Below are 16684 nucleotides of genomic sequence, written 5' to 3'. Positions count from 1 at the left end.
AAATTTGTCATCCTTCAAATTGATTCGGCTACCAACAATTATTACGAAGATTATAATAACCTCTCTCGATAACATTATTTCAAAATCTTATACTTGCTACAATTTTTACTCTTCTACTTTCACTACAATACTTATTATTTTTTATCAAACTAAAATAGTTTACGCATGTACTATTACAATAATTCAGATTAAAACAGTATATACTTCAAACATAAACTATTATAACTAAACTTTAATAACTTAAGATTATAACAGTTAACCAGTTGCTTAAACTATTGGAGCTTTTGCAAAAATAGCAAAAACATGTACGATAATAGAATCCATGTCACAACATTTTTTTAATTTGAAAAAATGACAAATTTAAAAGTGATAATCCTTTGACAGTTTTATAATTATCATCTGATAGTCATCTGATATCACTAATTTTGTCATATTCGCAATATCCAAAAAATTGGTGTCATGAGCAGTTTTTTTCTAAATATTTTTGGCAATTTGATACAATTTTCCTAAACTATTTAAGAAAAATGATAATTTTAATTGATGACCATCTTAGAAATACCAATTAAAGATATAACAACATTTAAAAAAATCGCAAATGTAGCAAAATTATCACTATAGACTCATATGATCTATCGATGATAAACCAATATTTGCAAAATATGGTTTATCGGTAATAAACTTTAACAAATTTTGTTATATTTATAAAATTTTAAAATATTGTTATACATTTAATTATTTTGAATCTAATTGCTAGATTTGTGGGTTAGAGTATAGAAAATAGAAAAGGAAATGGATTTGATTGAGAAGAAGGGAAAGAGAGTAAGAGTGGAAGAATGGGTGTTGAGAAATGGAGTTGAATTGAATTTGAATTGATGGGTGCAGGACGTTCTTAGTTGAGGATGGTTTGGCTTGTTCTAAGGGATCGTTTTCTTAACAAAGACGCAAAATCCTAGCTGTACATAAATTAAGACCAAGTCAGCAATTTTGTAATTAAGTATCTTTTTTCTTCTTCTTCTTATTAGTTTGAATTGGTCAAAGACTCAAAAGTTTCATCCACGTGTCATCCTTACTGGAAAGCTCCCAAACTTCATTACTGCTTTGCTGTGTTTTAATGGCCGTAACGCGCAAATTCCCCCTTTGCTTTTATGACCAAATATCTCTCCAAAATTAGGGCTCAAATCCCTAGTAAAACTAACCATGATGGCAATAAGCTTTAAAATATTTTGTTTTAGTCTTCAATTTTAGTCTATCAATGTTCAATAAATCTTAAATATAGTATTTACTAATTAACTTTTTATACAATATTTTATTACATTTGATCTCGAGGTAAATGTAAATAATTTATTTACTTTTATTTTTTATTACTATTTTTTATTTTTACTATCATTTTTTAAATATACATTCATAGTTTTGCATCAAAATTACAATGATTATTTAATCAATTTGAATAAAAATTAATCTGAATGGACTCAATTTAAGATTTGCTAAATGTATAAATACTAAAATTCAGTAAAATTTAAATTACATGGACCAAAATGGTATTTTAATCAAAATCTTATTTTGGATTTTTGTATGGTTTTAGTTCGTACAATTTTACTTCTTTTTCTTTTTTTCAATAGATTTTTTTTTTTCATGTAAGAGTGTAAAATATGTTTGACATGTTTTCAAAATTTACGATGGAAATATTGATGGGAAGAAAAAGAGGAATAAATAAAATCAATATGGAATATGAGGATAAAATAGAAAGTGTTTAAATATGTATAGGCAGAAAGGAATGCAAGAGATTCTTATTCCGATTTAGTTGAGGACTTTACATAGATTACATACCTTAGTTTCTTTAATGGGCCTCGGCCTCTCTTCCAGTAATGGAATTTGGATCTCATCAACAAATGGGCCATGAATTTGGGCCGTTCATTGGAAAGCCCTAAGTTATACAGAAATTTGTACGAATGGGCAAAAAACCGATGCCTGAGTTTCTGTATCCTAATATGTATGTGTAATCAAATATCAAGTTATGATCATAACTTATATGATGTATAGTCACATACAATATCCCATTTAAATACGACGATTAAATTCGCTTGATAATACCATAGATAGATCAATGCTCCTAAGTTACAAATATAGCTAAATCCGTAAGGTACAGGACATTTGTTGATGTTGTCGCCTATTAGTTAAATTTCACTGGTCTTTAATCAATTTTGAATTGAATAAAAAAAAACCACACCATAGTTATTTTGAATCATTTAATTGAAAATTACGGTTAGACACTAAGACGAGCAATAAGTGAAAGTTGGAAAGATTTAAAATATAAATTAAATTGAAACATTTAGTGTTTACTCAAATGTAATGGAAATAAATCAATGATAATTTAAAATGTGGACTTCATGTAATTACGTTTAGAACGTGTAAGTTTGTAAACAAAAGCCGTAATCCAATTGACGAGTGATGGATGATCTATGTGATTGCATCGAAAATTAGGTATTACCATTATGATATGAGTTTGAGTTTATGATTACAATTTTATAGATAAAAAAAAAAAACATTATTTTAACATGGTTTTCAATACTCAAACCATAACGAATAACTCTAAAATTGACAAAATTCAGTAAACGCAATCAAACACAATTCAATTACGTTTGCGATTACGATTTATGTATCGATCAAATTTAATTAGGATTTTAGTAACAATAACAAAATGATACATATGTGTGTGTTAAGTAACAATAATAACACAATAATAAGTGAACACATTTTTTTGAAGAAGAGTGGGGGAAAAACCAACGGACACAAAAGCGCCCATCAGTCGAGTGGTTGACCATTTTTCTCCCTCCCTCAGTTACCCGGAGAGATTCATTTCTTCAATGGATTCCGCCATATCTCTAATGGCCTCCAATTCCTTTCTCTCCACTCTCTCCTCCACCTCTGTTTCCACTATCTCCACACTTTCTTTCCCGCGTCGAGCTGCTCTTCCTCCCATACACCGTCGTCAGAAATTCATCTCCATTTTTGCGTCAGGTAATGGCAATGGCGGCGTTCGAGGAGAGAGCGGCGGTGGAGGTGGCGGCGGCGATGATGGTGGACCCAAAGGCAGCGATGTCGACTCGAAATTGCTTGCTGGAGAAGCTGACGACGATGCCACGCTGTCTGCGGACGTCATTGTTCTCGGTGTTGAAGTACGAGACGAGTTCTTTATGTTTTCAGTTTTCGATTGGTGCTAATTTTGATGGGTTTTGTTCTATTTGGTATAGGGGATGACGTGCAAGGGGTGTTGTGCGAGTGTCAAGAGGATTCTTGAAAGTCAGGTGGTTATATACACTTTTGCTTTCTTCTTGTCTGTTTTACTTGTCATTATCTAAGGAAGATAGATGAGCTATTTGACGATTGGTTTTGAGAAGAATCCATGTTATCCAATAGTATCAAAACCCATAAAGCCCAGATGGACCCAAATGCACCTTATGTTGAGATTCCACATTAGACGAATCAAAAAACCTCACAATGTAAATAGATGGCTACTCCTACCATTGGTACTTGGTTTTGAGAAGAACCCATATTATCTAATCGACTAATCCCTATTTTTTGGTTGCTGGTTGAATTTACAATGTAGAAACTGCATAGTGTAGGACTTGATTGATTTTTCTTATCCTAAAAACAATCTCTTCTTGTTTTATTGATATCTAATTATCTAATTGCATTTTCAGTATTGAAATGACTTGTTTTACATTTCTAGCTCTCCTCTACTGGTGTTAAAGAATATATATATATGGAAGATTAAATTTATCATAATCAACCAGCTTAGATTTTTTATTTGACCACGGTTTAATATGGTATTAAAGCTGGACTTGCGGCTTGATAGTTCCATTTTCTTTTCAATTAGTATTGGTTTCAAACTGACAGTAAGACTACAAACTTTCTCTGCCCTCCAAGTAATTCTTCATTGTTATTCTTTTTGTATTATGAACAGCCACAAGTGTCACATGCTAGTGTTGACCTTGCTTCTGAGACAGCAATCGTGTGGCCTGTAGCTGAAGCAAAAATCACACCCAACTGGCGGGAAGAGCTAGGAGTGGCACTTGCAAAGCATTTGACTACTTGTGGTTTTTCTTCGAAGGTTCAAGGTCAGCAAGCATCATAAATTCATAACTCATAAGTCACAGCTCATAATCATATCTCATTTATTGCGCTAGCTTCCCCTTTCTTCTTTTGTTGTTGCTGTCAAGATTGCCACTTTCAAATCTTAAGATTTCTTCTTTGCTGTTTGGTTGGGCATCACAACCACCATGCTCACTGACGCTTGAGCTTTTAAGCTAAGATATATGGTTTTCTTATGGTGCTTTTATGTAGTATTATATTTAAAGCTTCCGAAAATCTAGAATCTTTTATGAATCCTATTGTCATCTAACAGCTATAGTTGCTAGAATTCACTTGTTTTGTATTTCTGTTCACCATTCACTGAGAGGTTTTTGACAGATTCCTCCACATTCAATAATGGGATTCTGGGTTCTGAAATTTAGAATTTTGAGTATTTCATATTAGGATTCACCATGTATGATTGAGTGACGGATTTTGCTTCACCAGTTTGAAACGAAGTAGTCTGAAGTCTCCTCCTCTTGTGCTCGTGAAATTTTCTTACACACTTTTTGGGGCCTGATTGTTTTCCATTCTACAATTCTGGTTCTACTTTATTCATGCATAGTTCAAGAATTCAGTTGAAGCTTCCTTGAACTACACAATTTTGCGGCAGCTGAATTGCATAAATTAATTTCACCGATGTCTTATTGGTTAGTGCATTCTCATTCTTGCATGCATTCCAATTCAACTAATGCACAGGAATATCAAAGGGCGATTTCTTTAACTAGCATGTTGTATTTCTAGTGGTTTTGTGTGTGTTTGATCAACTCTTGTTATTACTATAATAAATGATGCTGAGTTTGATGAGACTTGCCAGCTAAGAATTTCTTTCTGTCTTCTGTATATCCAGGGACTTTTGGACTTCCAATTTATTTTTTTCATCTTCTTTCCTCATCCTTAGAAATTGGCTACGAAAGATTAAACCATAAAATCTTGTCACGGATGGTATACAAAGCAAATCAACATCTAGTACTGATAACAAAAACGGCTTAAGAAAATGAAAAGTTACTGTTTTTTTCACATTACATAAATCTACTTATGATAAGTTCGTAATCTCAACTTTTTCTTTATCTCGAAGTTCATGATTCAAACATTGTGAGACTTACAATACAATTAACAGTTCACATGTATTATTCAGAATTTCTGTTATTCTCATAACTTATGTGAACAATGTGGTTCTCTACAGGACAAGGTGCTATAGGAGGCGACGTTTCACTATAGTAATGCAAAAGTTCGATGGGGCAAGTGAATTTTATGGTGCTAATGTTATGACACGACATGAATTTCAAGTAGTTCTATCTGCTAACTTGAATTGAACTCAACAATAAGTGCAGAAGCCAAAGAACAGGACTCAATTTGTAGCATATCAATATGTATCAATAAAGTGATTAATTTCAGCAATGGACGGAGTAAAGATTGTTTGGAGACCCTTGATACTGGAAATCTTTTGTTGCATACTGTGAGAAGAGTGACATGTTTCAAGTAGAGTATGAATACGATTGTAGTCTTGGAAGTTGATTACAAACTACAGTTATGGTTTTTTTATGTGCAAATGATATATTATCAGCTGCTGTTAAGAATGTTAGCATTTGAAAAGTTATCTTTTTCTAGAACAGCTTCTCTAGAAACTCTCCCACACTGCTCCCCTCCCACCATTCCCAAACACTAAACATGGATAACAACACATGATCGGGGCACATTCCTAAATCTATAATCACATCGTTGTATACTAAATCTAAAAAATCAAGTATTCATGATATAGTTTAGTATCTATGAATAGACGCAAATCCACATGTTGTATGTATATGAACTTGTACTTCTTGTAACATAAAATTCTAAGTTCAACGGAAGGATGAGGGAGAGAAAATAAAAAGGTGAATAATGTAATGTGTACAAATGGTTTTTATTCATGTCCTAACTATACAATAATATTTAGTTTTTTTATTTGTTAAGGATATGTTAACTCCACACATAAAAATTCATAAGTATATTTGGTACAAATGATTTATATTTGTATACTAATATAGTAAATGGTACATTTGAACATTCTTTTGAAAATGTATAGGGTATCAAATATGAATGCTTAAAAAAAGTAGTGTCTTGATTTTAAAATTTAAATTACAAATATTTTCGTTATTATATCTAAAAAAAATATGCTTATGAAACAAATTATTTTCGAGTTTAAACTTAAATTTACCAAACACTATTTTACTCTTTTATTTTCTTGATTATTGTAAAAACACATATGACAACAATTATTTTAAAAGCTACAATAGTTTCAAATAGAGTTGGTGTTCGGTCCAATCGAGTGTCATTAACAAGTATATAATTATATGTAAATTCTTATTTTTAACTCGTCGAGTTAAAAAGTTGGTAGGTCTATCAGTCCATTTGTATAAAAAAAGAGTGTGGGATGGCACACACGTAATTAAAGGATAACAGGAGGGACAATTTAGGAACACCAATTTTACTGATTTGTCCCTCTATCTCTATAAATAATATGTCTTGGCTTTTCAAGATACTTCTTTTCCAACGACTTTTCTTCTCCATCTTCTTTAACCCTAACCCTAATCTTCTTTCTCTTCCTCTTCCCTACTCAACATGTCTCACTTCGGAAGGTCCGGTCCTCCAGACATTACAGATACCTATTCGCTTCTCGTGCTCAACATCACCTTTCGTGCGTCTCTCTCTCTTTCATTTGTTTTCTGGTTCTGTATCTTATTCAGTTCCCACTCAGATTTTTACGTGGTTTTGTAGGTACCACTGCGGATGACCTCTACCCGCTTTTCCATAAGTATGGGAAGGTTGTGGATATCTTCATCCCCAGAGATCGAAGGTATAATTCCCGTCTCTGTTACATTTCTATACCCCTTTTCTTGTTATTATTATTTTTATATTCTTGAATTTGTTCGTTTTATGAAGGAGACGATTGAGGTATATTATATATATAATAGCTTGGAAGAGTTTCTTGTTAGTTAGGTTGAACGTTTAGGGGTTTACGATTGAATTGATTTCATTTTTATTGATATTTGTTTGGTTCTTATGGAATCAGTTTGTACGTGACGGTGAAATGATATTCTTCGTCAGCTTGAATGCTACTTGGACTTAGTTTGGATTTTTTTTGTCTCCTCTGTTTATTCATTTTTTTATTGGGAATACTTTATTCTCGTTTTGACTATTTTGTAATTTTCTTTTATATTATATTGTGGTTCAGGACTGGTGATTCAAGAGGCTTTGCATTTGTGCGTTACAAGTATGCAGATGAGGCCCAGAAAGCAGTGGAGAGGCTAGATGGTACACCAGCCACTTCTTTTTTTTGGTTTTTTTTTTCCGTCTCCTGTTTGATTTTGTTATTGTTCTCTCCACGTGCAAGTAATTTGTAGATATGAGTTACAAGGGGAATGCTTGATACTTTTGTTTGAGGAGAGAAGGTTGATTATTGATAGGGCGTTATTCAAATCAGTTTGGAGTTACAAGTTCTATTTTTTCTGAAATTGACGCATTCAGTTCACTGTTATTTCTGCTTTTGAATTTCAATTATGCCTCCATTCCTCACCGTTTGATAAATTCTTAATTTAGTTGGGTCAGGGACTAATCTGCTGCATGTAAATTTATAAACGGATATATGTTTATATATATTTTGATTCTGTTATGTTCCAGGCACTATGGTTGATGGACGAGAGATAACTGTTCAGTTTGCCAAATATGGTCCAAATGCAGAGAGGATGTGAGTAATGAAGTAGTGGTTTTTTTGCAATAAGTTCTCATATTTAGGCTTGACTTTTAACTTTAGATATATTTGCTTTGCTAATTTATATTGTATTCATGCTTTTAGTCACAAAGGGAAGATCAGTGAAGCATTTCCAAAGTCAAGATACAGGTCTAGAAGTCGAAGTCCAAGGAGACGGTAATTTTCTCTTCCACATCCACTGATCCCCCGGAAATTTCTTTTAAGATGCTATTTTTATTTTTTATATTTTTTTGACATTCAGATTGAATATTTGTTATCCTTGTCCTTGAAGAATCTAATTTGGTCATTGGTGTTTCTTGATGGAGTTATTATTTCACTAGCTTTAGATGTCAAAGGAAAAACCTCCTGTTGGCATAGGATATTTGAAAAAAATGATCCAGCCACATTTTTTGATCCCTCAGATTATTGTGGAACTGTTTCTGCTGTGGTTTATTGTTTACTTTGGCAAAGTTTCGTTTCTGCTATCTCAGATACAAGGTTCAAAGATATTGCGGCCATTGACTTTCATTTTGTACAGTAGCTAAGCTATGTCATGTTATTTAACATGAGATGCCATAATTGTGTAAATGTGAAATATTTTAAGATTTAAAAGGAGATTGTGGTAGTGTATTGCACTCTTCATATTGCTAGGAGTAGGTAGTGGCGCTCAAACCTTTTTTCATTCATGGATCCAGGTTTTGTCCATTTTTAAAGCCTCTTATTATTTCACTTGTTTGAATTCTGTACTGGCTAATCTAGTCCATTTATATTTTGATTTTTTCCCCCAAAATCAAGTTACTGATTGATTTTTTTTTTTCTTTCAGACATCGGGATGATTACAGAGATAAGGATTATAGGAGGAGAAGCAGAAGCAGAAGCAGAAGCAGAAGCTTGGACAAGAACGATCGTGATAGGCGTGGAAGAGAAAGGGAGAGGGAAAGAGACCATCGCAGACGAAGCCGGAGCATCAGTCCTAGGCGTCCTAGTCCTGATTACTCAAAGGGAAGGGGAAGAGGACGCTATGATGACGAGCGGAGAAGTCGTAGCCTCAGCCGTAGCCGAAGTCGTGGCCGTAGTCGTTCTGTGGACAGGTTGTGAAGTTGTAATTTTTATCGAATTGGACAGAAGTTGGGAATTTTATTACTAATAATCTTTATCTTGTTGGGTAAAAGTGGGGATTGGGGAATTTTGTTTCTAAACAGTGTCATTGTTTCGTATATTACAGTGGTTCTCCTGGTAGACGAAGCCCTAGTCCAAGAAGGAGTCCATCTCCTCGAAGGAGCCTCTCTCCTCGAAGGAGTCCATCTCCCAGGGAAGAAAGTCCTGAAAGAAATGGTAATGGTGTTGGAAGGTCTCCAACTTCTAGGAGTGTTTCACCAAGAGGTCGACCTGCTGATTCACGAAGCCCATCACCACAAAATTCAGATGATGTGAGTTGCTTTATGACTTATTTTTTATGATTAGACTAGACTTGGTTTAAGTAGTTAACTGTTCACTTGCTTAATATTGACAGAAGTGAATACGGATGGGAGGAGAACTGTGGACATAACCAAACAGTGCAGGAATGAATGCTTTGAGGACTTGTTGATTAAAAATGTTATCAGACTATAAATTCTAGTTTTGGTAGGACTTTCCTATGGTGTTCAATTCTCATATATTGAGCTTCATGTTCCTATCTACTATCTTGTATCAGTTTGATACTTTTTACCTCTGCAGTCTGTATCCTTATTTCCAGTCATAGGTTATAGCTTTGGGACATGTTCTTCCTTTATATTTCTGTTTCTCTACTCTGTAGTACCAGTACTACTTTGTTTTGAGCAATCGTGGTGTCTTTTTCTTTTCCTGTATTTTCTTTTTTTCTTTTTATATATTTGAGCTATCCTTATTCATCATGAATCCTCTATTGGATTTTATAGTTATGTTCGGGGTAAGAGTGACTGGCGCCTGATTGGCGGATGTTGATTTTGTGGCTGTTGATGCTGTTTCTATGTGATAGATGGGTGTTCGTGACTTTGATGCTGGTTGCAGCAGTTTGCTGACTTTATCAGTATGATTGTCTATGAAGTATGATGTTGCTGTGGGAAGTTTCTTAACTAATATTCACTGGATAGAATTGTTGGTAAGGTTTTTGGTCACGTTTAAATGTTTTTTAAAAACTTGATAATACGTTAGGATTTGATGTTTGACCTGATTATCCATTCTGGTCTATCCAAGTTTTGAAAGCACTTCACCCGCAAGGAGATCTAGAGGCCTTGATATATAGGTTTGACCCACCTATGTTGATCGATTTTTTTAACACATAGCTGATGATGCATTTGAGAGGTGTTATCGATTGATTTTAATGGTGAAAGTTGGTTCAAGAAAATTTAGCTGCAGGTTTGAACTTTAAGCCATCGTAACATAAGTTTATAGTTTTTCTATGTTATTTGAAGGGGTGGCTTCAAACTCACAGATTTACTATCCCAAACATTTAGATCAATCTCTTGCTGCTTGATGTGGTGACTGACTGTATTGTAGCTTTCGGATTACACAATTGGTGCTGTGCTGTTTGATAGCAGATACGTTTGTTGATGTACGATAGGACATGAGTTCGATTGGCTGTTGCTGCCCTTGTGGGGGGGTGAGGCTGGCAATGATGCTTCAGTTGCTTGGCAATGGCTGTATCGATGCTTGATTGATTTCCTTTAAATAGGAAGGGATCTGCATGTATAAAATGTCTTAACATCTCTCCTGTAAGAAAATTTATTTAATAAGAATTAAATTATAAATTTGCATAATTCGGTTCCATTGCTCACTTTGTTTCGGAGTTTGGTGAATACGGGGTGGCTGTGCTTGCTTTATTATGTTGTTTTATGTTTAGGTTTTGAACTTGGAAATATTGCCCCTCTGATCCTTTTGCCTACTGCTTTTTTACGATTGATTAAACTCATGATACTAGTGCCGCTTAGAAGTTCTATATATATATATATATGTTATATTCTACATAGTCCATTCTACGGAGACCAGGACGAAGAGATTCTATATATATATATTGCCCATCTGATCTTTCTGTCCACTTCTTTTGTGATGAAAACTTCAATGTTTTTCCTTTTATCCGTATAAAATGAGAACATTCGTAAATGGTACTGGACAGGAAATTTTGATTTTTGCAAGATATCTACGTTCTTTTTTGTTTGATGGTTCATTTTAAGCAACGTTCCCTCCAAAGGGGTGGGTAAAATTTGAGTACCAATTAGAGGTGTCGGGTTGGGGAATGGGGATATTCTACATGGTGAATTTGCGGGAATGGCTTATTCATCCTTGGGTTCTATTTGTGTTGTAGGTCTTTTTTCCAGTTTAATTTGATTATATTATATCATTATTAGGACAAAAACGTTGTTATTTTTTACCCGTTGGTTTTCTTTTTATTGTTGTATCTTTATTGAAGTTAAAAAGTGAGTTTCTTTGTCCCATTTCTTTCCTTTCTGTAATTTTTGGAGGGTTAAGACAACTCAACTATGGGAGTTGGTTAATTTTGGATGTTTTCCCATTATATTTTTTTTGCAAGCTTGATTACTTAAGGATAATGTTAAAATTAAAAAAAAAAAAAGAATGTTTGGTTCAATTTGATTTGGATGTTCGAAAATTAAGCTACAAACAACTTTCACCTTAAATCTCTTCCTTTGATATTATAACTTTTTTAACTTCCAAGGAGAGCTAATTTTTAAAATTTTGTTTTTGTTTTTGGAATTATCTTCTTTTGTAATTTTTAAATAAAAAATAAAAAATAAAAAATAAAAATGGTGATTAAATTATTTGTTTTTATTTTTATTTTTTCATTATTATTTGTTTTATGTTTAGTCTCGAAAACTTAGCTTTAATATTTAGGAAAACATTAGTTTAAAATAAATTGCTAAATAAGAAATTTAGAGGTGTAAAGAGTTTTTATAGCGAACTTATTTAAATAAAAAATTGAATGTTGAAATTTATATATATGTTGTTTTATGTATATATCTTATTAAATAAGTATGAACAAATGTGACTCAAACCTTGCAAATTGGACTCACAACATGATTTATGACCAATCATTAATCATGATACATTTATATTGGACCACCTGACATCAATCTCTCACTAATAGTTTATATTAATTACAATATCAACAATTCATAAATAGATTTTTAATTTGATATAAAAATTAAAAAAATTAATCCCTTATTTTCAAATATAACTCAATCTAAACACTCGTATAACAAAATTTTAGATTTATGATTGATATACATTGATCGATTTTTATCATTGTCTATTAGTTATGTTGACAAATAGTCGTTACAATTGACTGAAATTTTGTATATTTTATAAATGATTTGCACCTTTTAAAAATATTTCAAATTTATGATAACATATATTTCCTCAATTTTGTGATGCATACATTTTCTTCCCCCATGATGTCATCTTCTAAATAAGACATTGTTTATATGATTATTGTAATCTTTAGATCTCATCACATGTGGGGGCATAGATAATTATTTGTTTAGACACTTTTTTAAAAAAATATATTTCATTAGTCTATTCAAAATTGAAGAAGTACTTTAACAATTCAAGATTTGGCAAAGACTAGAAGAAGTTATTCTTTATATTATAATATTTAAGATAAAAAGAGCTTTTATAAAGAGAGAAAATACATCGTGAGTAAAAAAAAATATGATACTAATATAGCATAATAAATTAAAATATTTATAAAATATACAAAAATTTTAAACTGTAAACGTTATTGATATAAACATTGATAAAAGTCTTATCATAAACTATGAATGATACTAATAAACAAATTTTTGGGTAATTTTTTTTTTTTTTAAATTTAGCCAATTTCAAATATAAGAATAATATTTTTCCCACTTTGGAGGATGAGCAAAACACCACATAAAGAGACCACAAATGAAGTCCTACCAAAGCCACCTACGTGTATTGTTGATGATGAGAGAGGCTTAGTTTGAAAAGTCAAGGCCAAAATGTGGAGTGACTTTTGAATCACATGTGAAGTAAAGACCACTTTGAAATGTAAATCAACACAAACAAAATACAATAAAAATCCATTTGTATGGCATTATATATTCTTGAAAACTACTTCATTTGACATTTTTCTTTTTCCTTCTCATTTCTTTATTCCATGCCAGATAAATCCATGAGTTTTAACTTCAATTTCAAGAGTGATGTGTTAAGTATCTTTGACTAATCCCATTCTTCATAATGGAAATTTGAAATATCCCTCTCACTGTCCTTGAAGAGAAATGATGAAACTAATATCACCCAAATATTGTCTTTCACTACAATCTCTTTCAGTTGTTGGAAAAGAAACAGTTCTGTTGAAATATCTCTCAGTTTTTGGGTTTGGCCAATTTTCTTCACACACACACACACATATATTTTGAAATTTGCAGTACCAATTTAAGCAAGGAATTTGATGCTGCTTTTGAAATTCTAGATGATGCAATTCAAGGCAGTTCTACATCTTTTCTTCATCTTTCTGATTTTTCATTTGGCCATTGATGTTGCTTCTTCAATTCAACAGCAACAAAGAGAGGGAGAGCTTGAAGCTTTGCTTCAATGGAAGTTTAGCCTTAAAAACAGCTCTCAAGCTCTCCTTCCTTCATGGGAATTACTCCCATTTCCAAATCCAAGTCCTTGCAATTGGGAAGGCATTACTTGCAACAATGCTCAACTTGTGAATCATATCATTCTCAAAAACATTGGCTTGATAGGTACTCTTGAACATTTCAACTTCTCATCATTCCCCAATCTCCTTACTCTTGATCTCTACGGTAACCAACTTTTCGGGACCATTCCTCCTTCGATCAGTAAGCTTCCTGAACTGATCAAGCTCAACCTCAGCAACAATGGCTTTGAAGGAGGCATACCAAAGGAGATTGGAGGGTTGGCGAAGCTTATTTCATTGAGCTTCTCACGAAATCTTCTTTCGGGTTCGATCCCGTTGACGATTCAAAACTTGAGGAGCCTTTCAGTTCTGAATCTTGGCAGCAACCATCTGTCTGGCTCAATCCCATCTAAGCTAGGAAAGTTGAGGTTTCTTGTCGAGCTTCGGTTGCATTTAAACAATCTGACCGGTTTGATCCCGCCATCTTTAGGAGATATTTCTGGTCTAAAAGTGTTGTCCCTCTATGGAAATCAATTGTCTGGTGTGCTGCCAAAAGAGATAAACAAACTCACCAACTTGACTCATTTCTTCCTCTCAAACAATACCATCTCTGGCTCTCTACCACAAACTCTGTGTCATGGAGGTTTATTGCATTGCTTCTGTGCTAGTAACAACAACTTCAGTGGTTCTGTCCCTGAAGGCCTAAAGAACTGCACCAGTCTAACTCGGGTTCGGCTCGATCGAAACAAGTTTCATGGAAACATATCTGAAGATTTCGGTATATATCCGAACTTGGATTATATTGATCTTAGTTACAATGATTTCTATGGGGAAGTTTCACCCAAATGGGCGAGATGCCGACTTCTCAAAAGCTTGAAGATCTCCGATAACCAGATTAGTGGAGAGATTCCAGCAGAACTTGGAGAATCAAGTCCCTTACATTTTCTTGACCTGTCTTCCAACAATCTTGCAGGACAAATTCCCAAAGAAGTTGGAAATTTGAAGTCCTTGATCTACCTTAATTTGAGCAGCAACAAGCTTTCTGGAGATATACCTCTAGAAATTGGAACCTTGCCTGATCTATCATATATTGATCTAGCAGACAACAAACTAAGTGGCTCAATACCAAAACAAATAGCTGATCTCTCAAAGCTGTTGTATTTAAACTTGAGAAGCAATAGCTTTGGAGGAAACGTTCCTATAGAGTTTGGCAATCTGGCCAGTCTACAGTTGTTGTTGGATCTCAGTCACAACACTCTTTCCGGGGCTATTCCGCCGCAACTTGCAAATCTGGTGAAACTAGAAGTACTAAACCTTTCCCACAATCATCTTTCCGGTTCGATCCCATCGGCTTTCGATCAAATGAGGAGTTTACGGCTCGTCGACTTGTCATATAATGACTTGGAAGGCCCAATTCCTGAGAGCAAGGCTTTTGAAGAAGCATCAGCAGAGTCATTTGAGAACAACAAAGCCCTGTGTGGAAACCAAACCAGCTTGAAGAATTGTCCAGTTCATGTGAAGGATAAAAAGGCAGCTATTTCTTCACTTGCTTTGATTCTCATTCTTTCTTTTTCAGTTTTGGTAATTGGATTGTGGATTAGCATTGGATTTGTATGTGCTCTGAAAAGAAGTGAAAGAAGAAAGAAGGTTGAGGTGAGAGATTTACACAATGGAGATTTGTTTTCAATTTGGAGTTATGATGGAAAGTTGGTATATGGAGACATAAGTGAAGCAACTGAAGGCTTTGATGATAAGCATTGTATTGGGGTTGGAGGACATGGAAGTGTTTACAAGGCTAAGTTGTCAACAGGCCAAGTTGTGGCAGTGAAGAAACTGCATTCTGTTCATCACTCCAAGTTGGAAAATCAAAGAGCATCAGAGAGTGAAATAAGTGCATTGACGAAAATTCGACATCGGAACATTGTTAAGCTTTACGGGTTCTGTTTTCACTCTCGACAATCTCTTTTAGTTTATGAGTACTTAGAAAGAGGAAATTTGGCCAACATGTTGAGTAATGAAGAGCTAGCAAAAGAATTGAATTGGATGAGAAGGATCAATGTTGTCAAAGGGATTGCAAATGCTCTAAACTATATGCATCACGACTGTGTGCCTCCAATCATTCATAGAGACATTTCGAGCAACAATATACTATTGGATACAAACCATGAAGCTCACATTTCTGACTTTGGAACAGCTAGACTTGTAGACATCGGCTCGACGACTTGGACCGCAACAGCTGGTACTTATGGGTACATAGCTCCAGGTAACTGACTCACCAAATGATGAACATATTTCTATAAGATTTTTTTACAATGTTCTAAATACATCATATATCTACCTACAGAGCTTGCGTATACAACGAAGGTTACACCAAAATGTGATGTTTATAGTTTCGGAGTAGTGACACTTGAAACGATCATGGGGCATCACCCTGGCGAGCTCATATACGCTCTTTCAACGACATTATCGTCTTTGGAATCGTTGAATAATGTGGAATCTTTTCAGTTAAAGGATATCATTGACAAGCGCTTACCAATTCCTACTGCTCAAGTGGCTGAAGAAATACTCACAATGACTAAACTAGCATTGGCTTGTATTAATGTCAATCCTCAGTTTAGGCCAACAATGAAGAATGCAGCTCAAGATTTATCGACTCCTCGACCAGCACTTCTTGATCTGTTTTCAAGCATCACATTGGGAAGACTTGTGAACTTGGATGATAGCCAAGAAGGCAAGAACCCTTTTGATTCAACGTGAAGAAGTTGAGAGGAACAACATAGAACATTGAATGAAAAATGCCAAAAAAGAAAAGAAAGCTACCTTGCTTGTGAGCAACCTTATCTGGTTAATTTGCAGGGAAAATAGGATTTTTCCCTATTTATTTTAAAATAAAAAACAAAAAACACTCGAGTAGTATTTTCCCACGTGTGTGTATATATATATATATTACCTTTTGTATTATAGTTTGAGAAAAGTTAAAATATTAAAACTTAACCCTTGCGGTTTGAAAAATTATAAGAGAGAACATCTATCGTTAAAAGAGTATAGATGTTATCTTGTGTGATAGATAACTGACTATATGTTAGATGAGGTATTGATAAAGTGGTATTTTACATACGAGTTAAGAAAACGTGTGCAATGAAATCTAATTTAGATTTCAATTAATAATTAGTGTTTGTTTTCAAACA

At 33.8% G+C, this 16684-nt stretch overlaps 3 protein-coding genes across 7 annotated transcripts; all 3 read left to right on the top strand.

The window, feature by feature from the left end:
• Positions 1-2748: 2748 nt before the first annotated feature.
• On the top strand, positions 2749-5744 carry LOC101219462 (copper-transporting ATPase PAA1, chloroplastic). Its single transcript, XM_004136827.3, has 4 exons — positions 2749-3176; positions 3252-3305; positions 3965-4118; positions 5318-5744. Exons 1-4 carry the CDS (start codon positions 2865-2867, stop codon positions 5350-5352), a joined length of 555 nt encoding a protein of 184 aa, XP_004136875.1. The 5' UTR covers positions 2749-2864; the 3' UTR covers positions 5353-5744.
• Positions 5745-6645: 901 nt separating this feature from the next.
• LOC101219227 (serine/arginine-rich splicing factor SC35) lies at positions 6646-10655 on the top strand. Of its 5 annotated transcripts, XR_970008.2 has the most exons (11): positions 6646-6808; positions 6889-6967; positions 7346-7425; positions 7792-7858; positions 7967-8038; positions 8686-8952; positions 9087-9291; positions 9375-9484; positions 9778-9980; positions 10076-10237; positions 10336-10655. XR_970008.2 is itself a non-coding variant. In XM_004136826.3 (8 exons), exons 1-8 carry the CDS (start codon positions 6733-6735, stop codon positions 9378-9380), a joined length of 852 nt encoding a protein of 283 aa, XP_004136874.2. In that variant the 5' UTR covers positions 6646-6732; the 3' UTR covers positions 9381-9750. The 5 variants fall into 5 exon arrangements, 1 of the variants encoding a protein (XP_004136874.2); XR_004218305.1 differs by having other exon boundaries at positions 10076-10655; XR_970007.2 differs by having other exon boundaries at positions 9778-10237.
• Positions 10656-13325: 2670 nt separating this feature from the next.
• Positions 13326-16562, top strand: LOC101203457 (MDIS1-interacting receptor like kinase 2). The gene is made up of 2 exons (XM_004137003.3): positions 13326-15759; positions 15841-16562. The coding sequence occupies exons 1-2, from the start codon at positions 13326-13328 to the stop codon at positions 16251-16253; spliced, it is 2847 nt and encodes a 948-aa protein (XP_004137051.1). The 3' UTR covers positions 16254-16562.
• Positions 16563-16684: the final 122 nt, after the last annotated feature.

This window comes from Cucumis sativus, chromosome 7 (genome assembly GCF_000004075.3).
Source record: "Cucumis sativus cultivar 9930 chromosome 7, Cucumber_9930_V3, whole genome shotgun sequence".
In the NCBI taxonomy this organism is placed as follows: Eukaryota; Viridiplantae; Streptophyta; class Magnoliopsida; order Cucurbitales; family Cucurbitaceae; genus Cucumis; species Cucumis sativus.
Note: the sequence above shows the minus strand (reverse complement) of the source record. Positions and strands in the feature narration are given on the sequence as shown.

Excerpts from the sequence above, each read along its gene's own strand:
- LOC101219462 (XM_004136827.3), top strand. The coding sequence starts at position 2,865 with ATGGATTCCGCCATATCTCTAATGGCCTCCAATTCCTTTCTCTCCACT. Across the intron at positions 3,177-3,251 it reads TCATTGTTCTCGGTGTTGAA|GGGATGACGTGCAAGGGGTG; the intron begins GTACGAGACGAG and ends TATTTGGTATAG. Across the intron at positions 4,119-5,317 it reads TTTTTCTTCGAAGGTTCAAG|GACAAGGTGCTATAGGAGGC; the intron begins GTCAGCAAGCAT and ends GGTTCTCTACAG.
- LOC101219227 (XM_004136826.3), top strand. The coding sequence starts at position 6,733 with ATGTCTCACTTCGGAAGGTCCGGTCCTCCAGACATTACAGATACCTAT. Across the intron at positions 6,968-7,345 it reads TTCATCCCCAGAGATCGAAG|GACTGGTGATTCAAGAGGCT; the intron begins GTATAATTCCCG and ends ATTGTGGTTCAG. Across the intron at positions 8,953-9,086 it reads CGTAGTCGTTCTGTGGACAG|TGGTTCTCCTGGTAGACGAA; the intron begins GTTGTGAAGTTG and ends CGTATATTACAG.
- LOC101203457 (XM_004137003.3), top strand. The coding sequence starts at position 13,326 with ATGATGCAATTCAAGGCAGTTCTACATCTTTTCTTCATCTTTCTGATT. Across the intron at positions 15,760-15,840 it reads TTATGGGTACATAGCTCCAG|AGCTTGCGTATACAACGAAG; the intron begins GTAACTGACTCA and ends ATCTACCTACAG.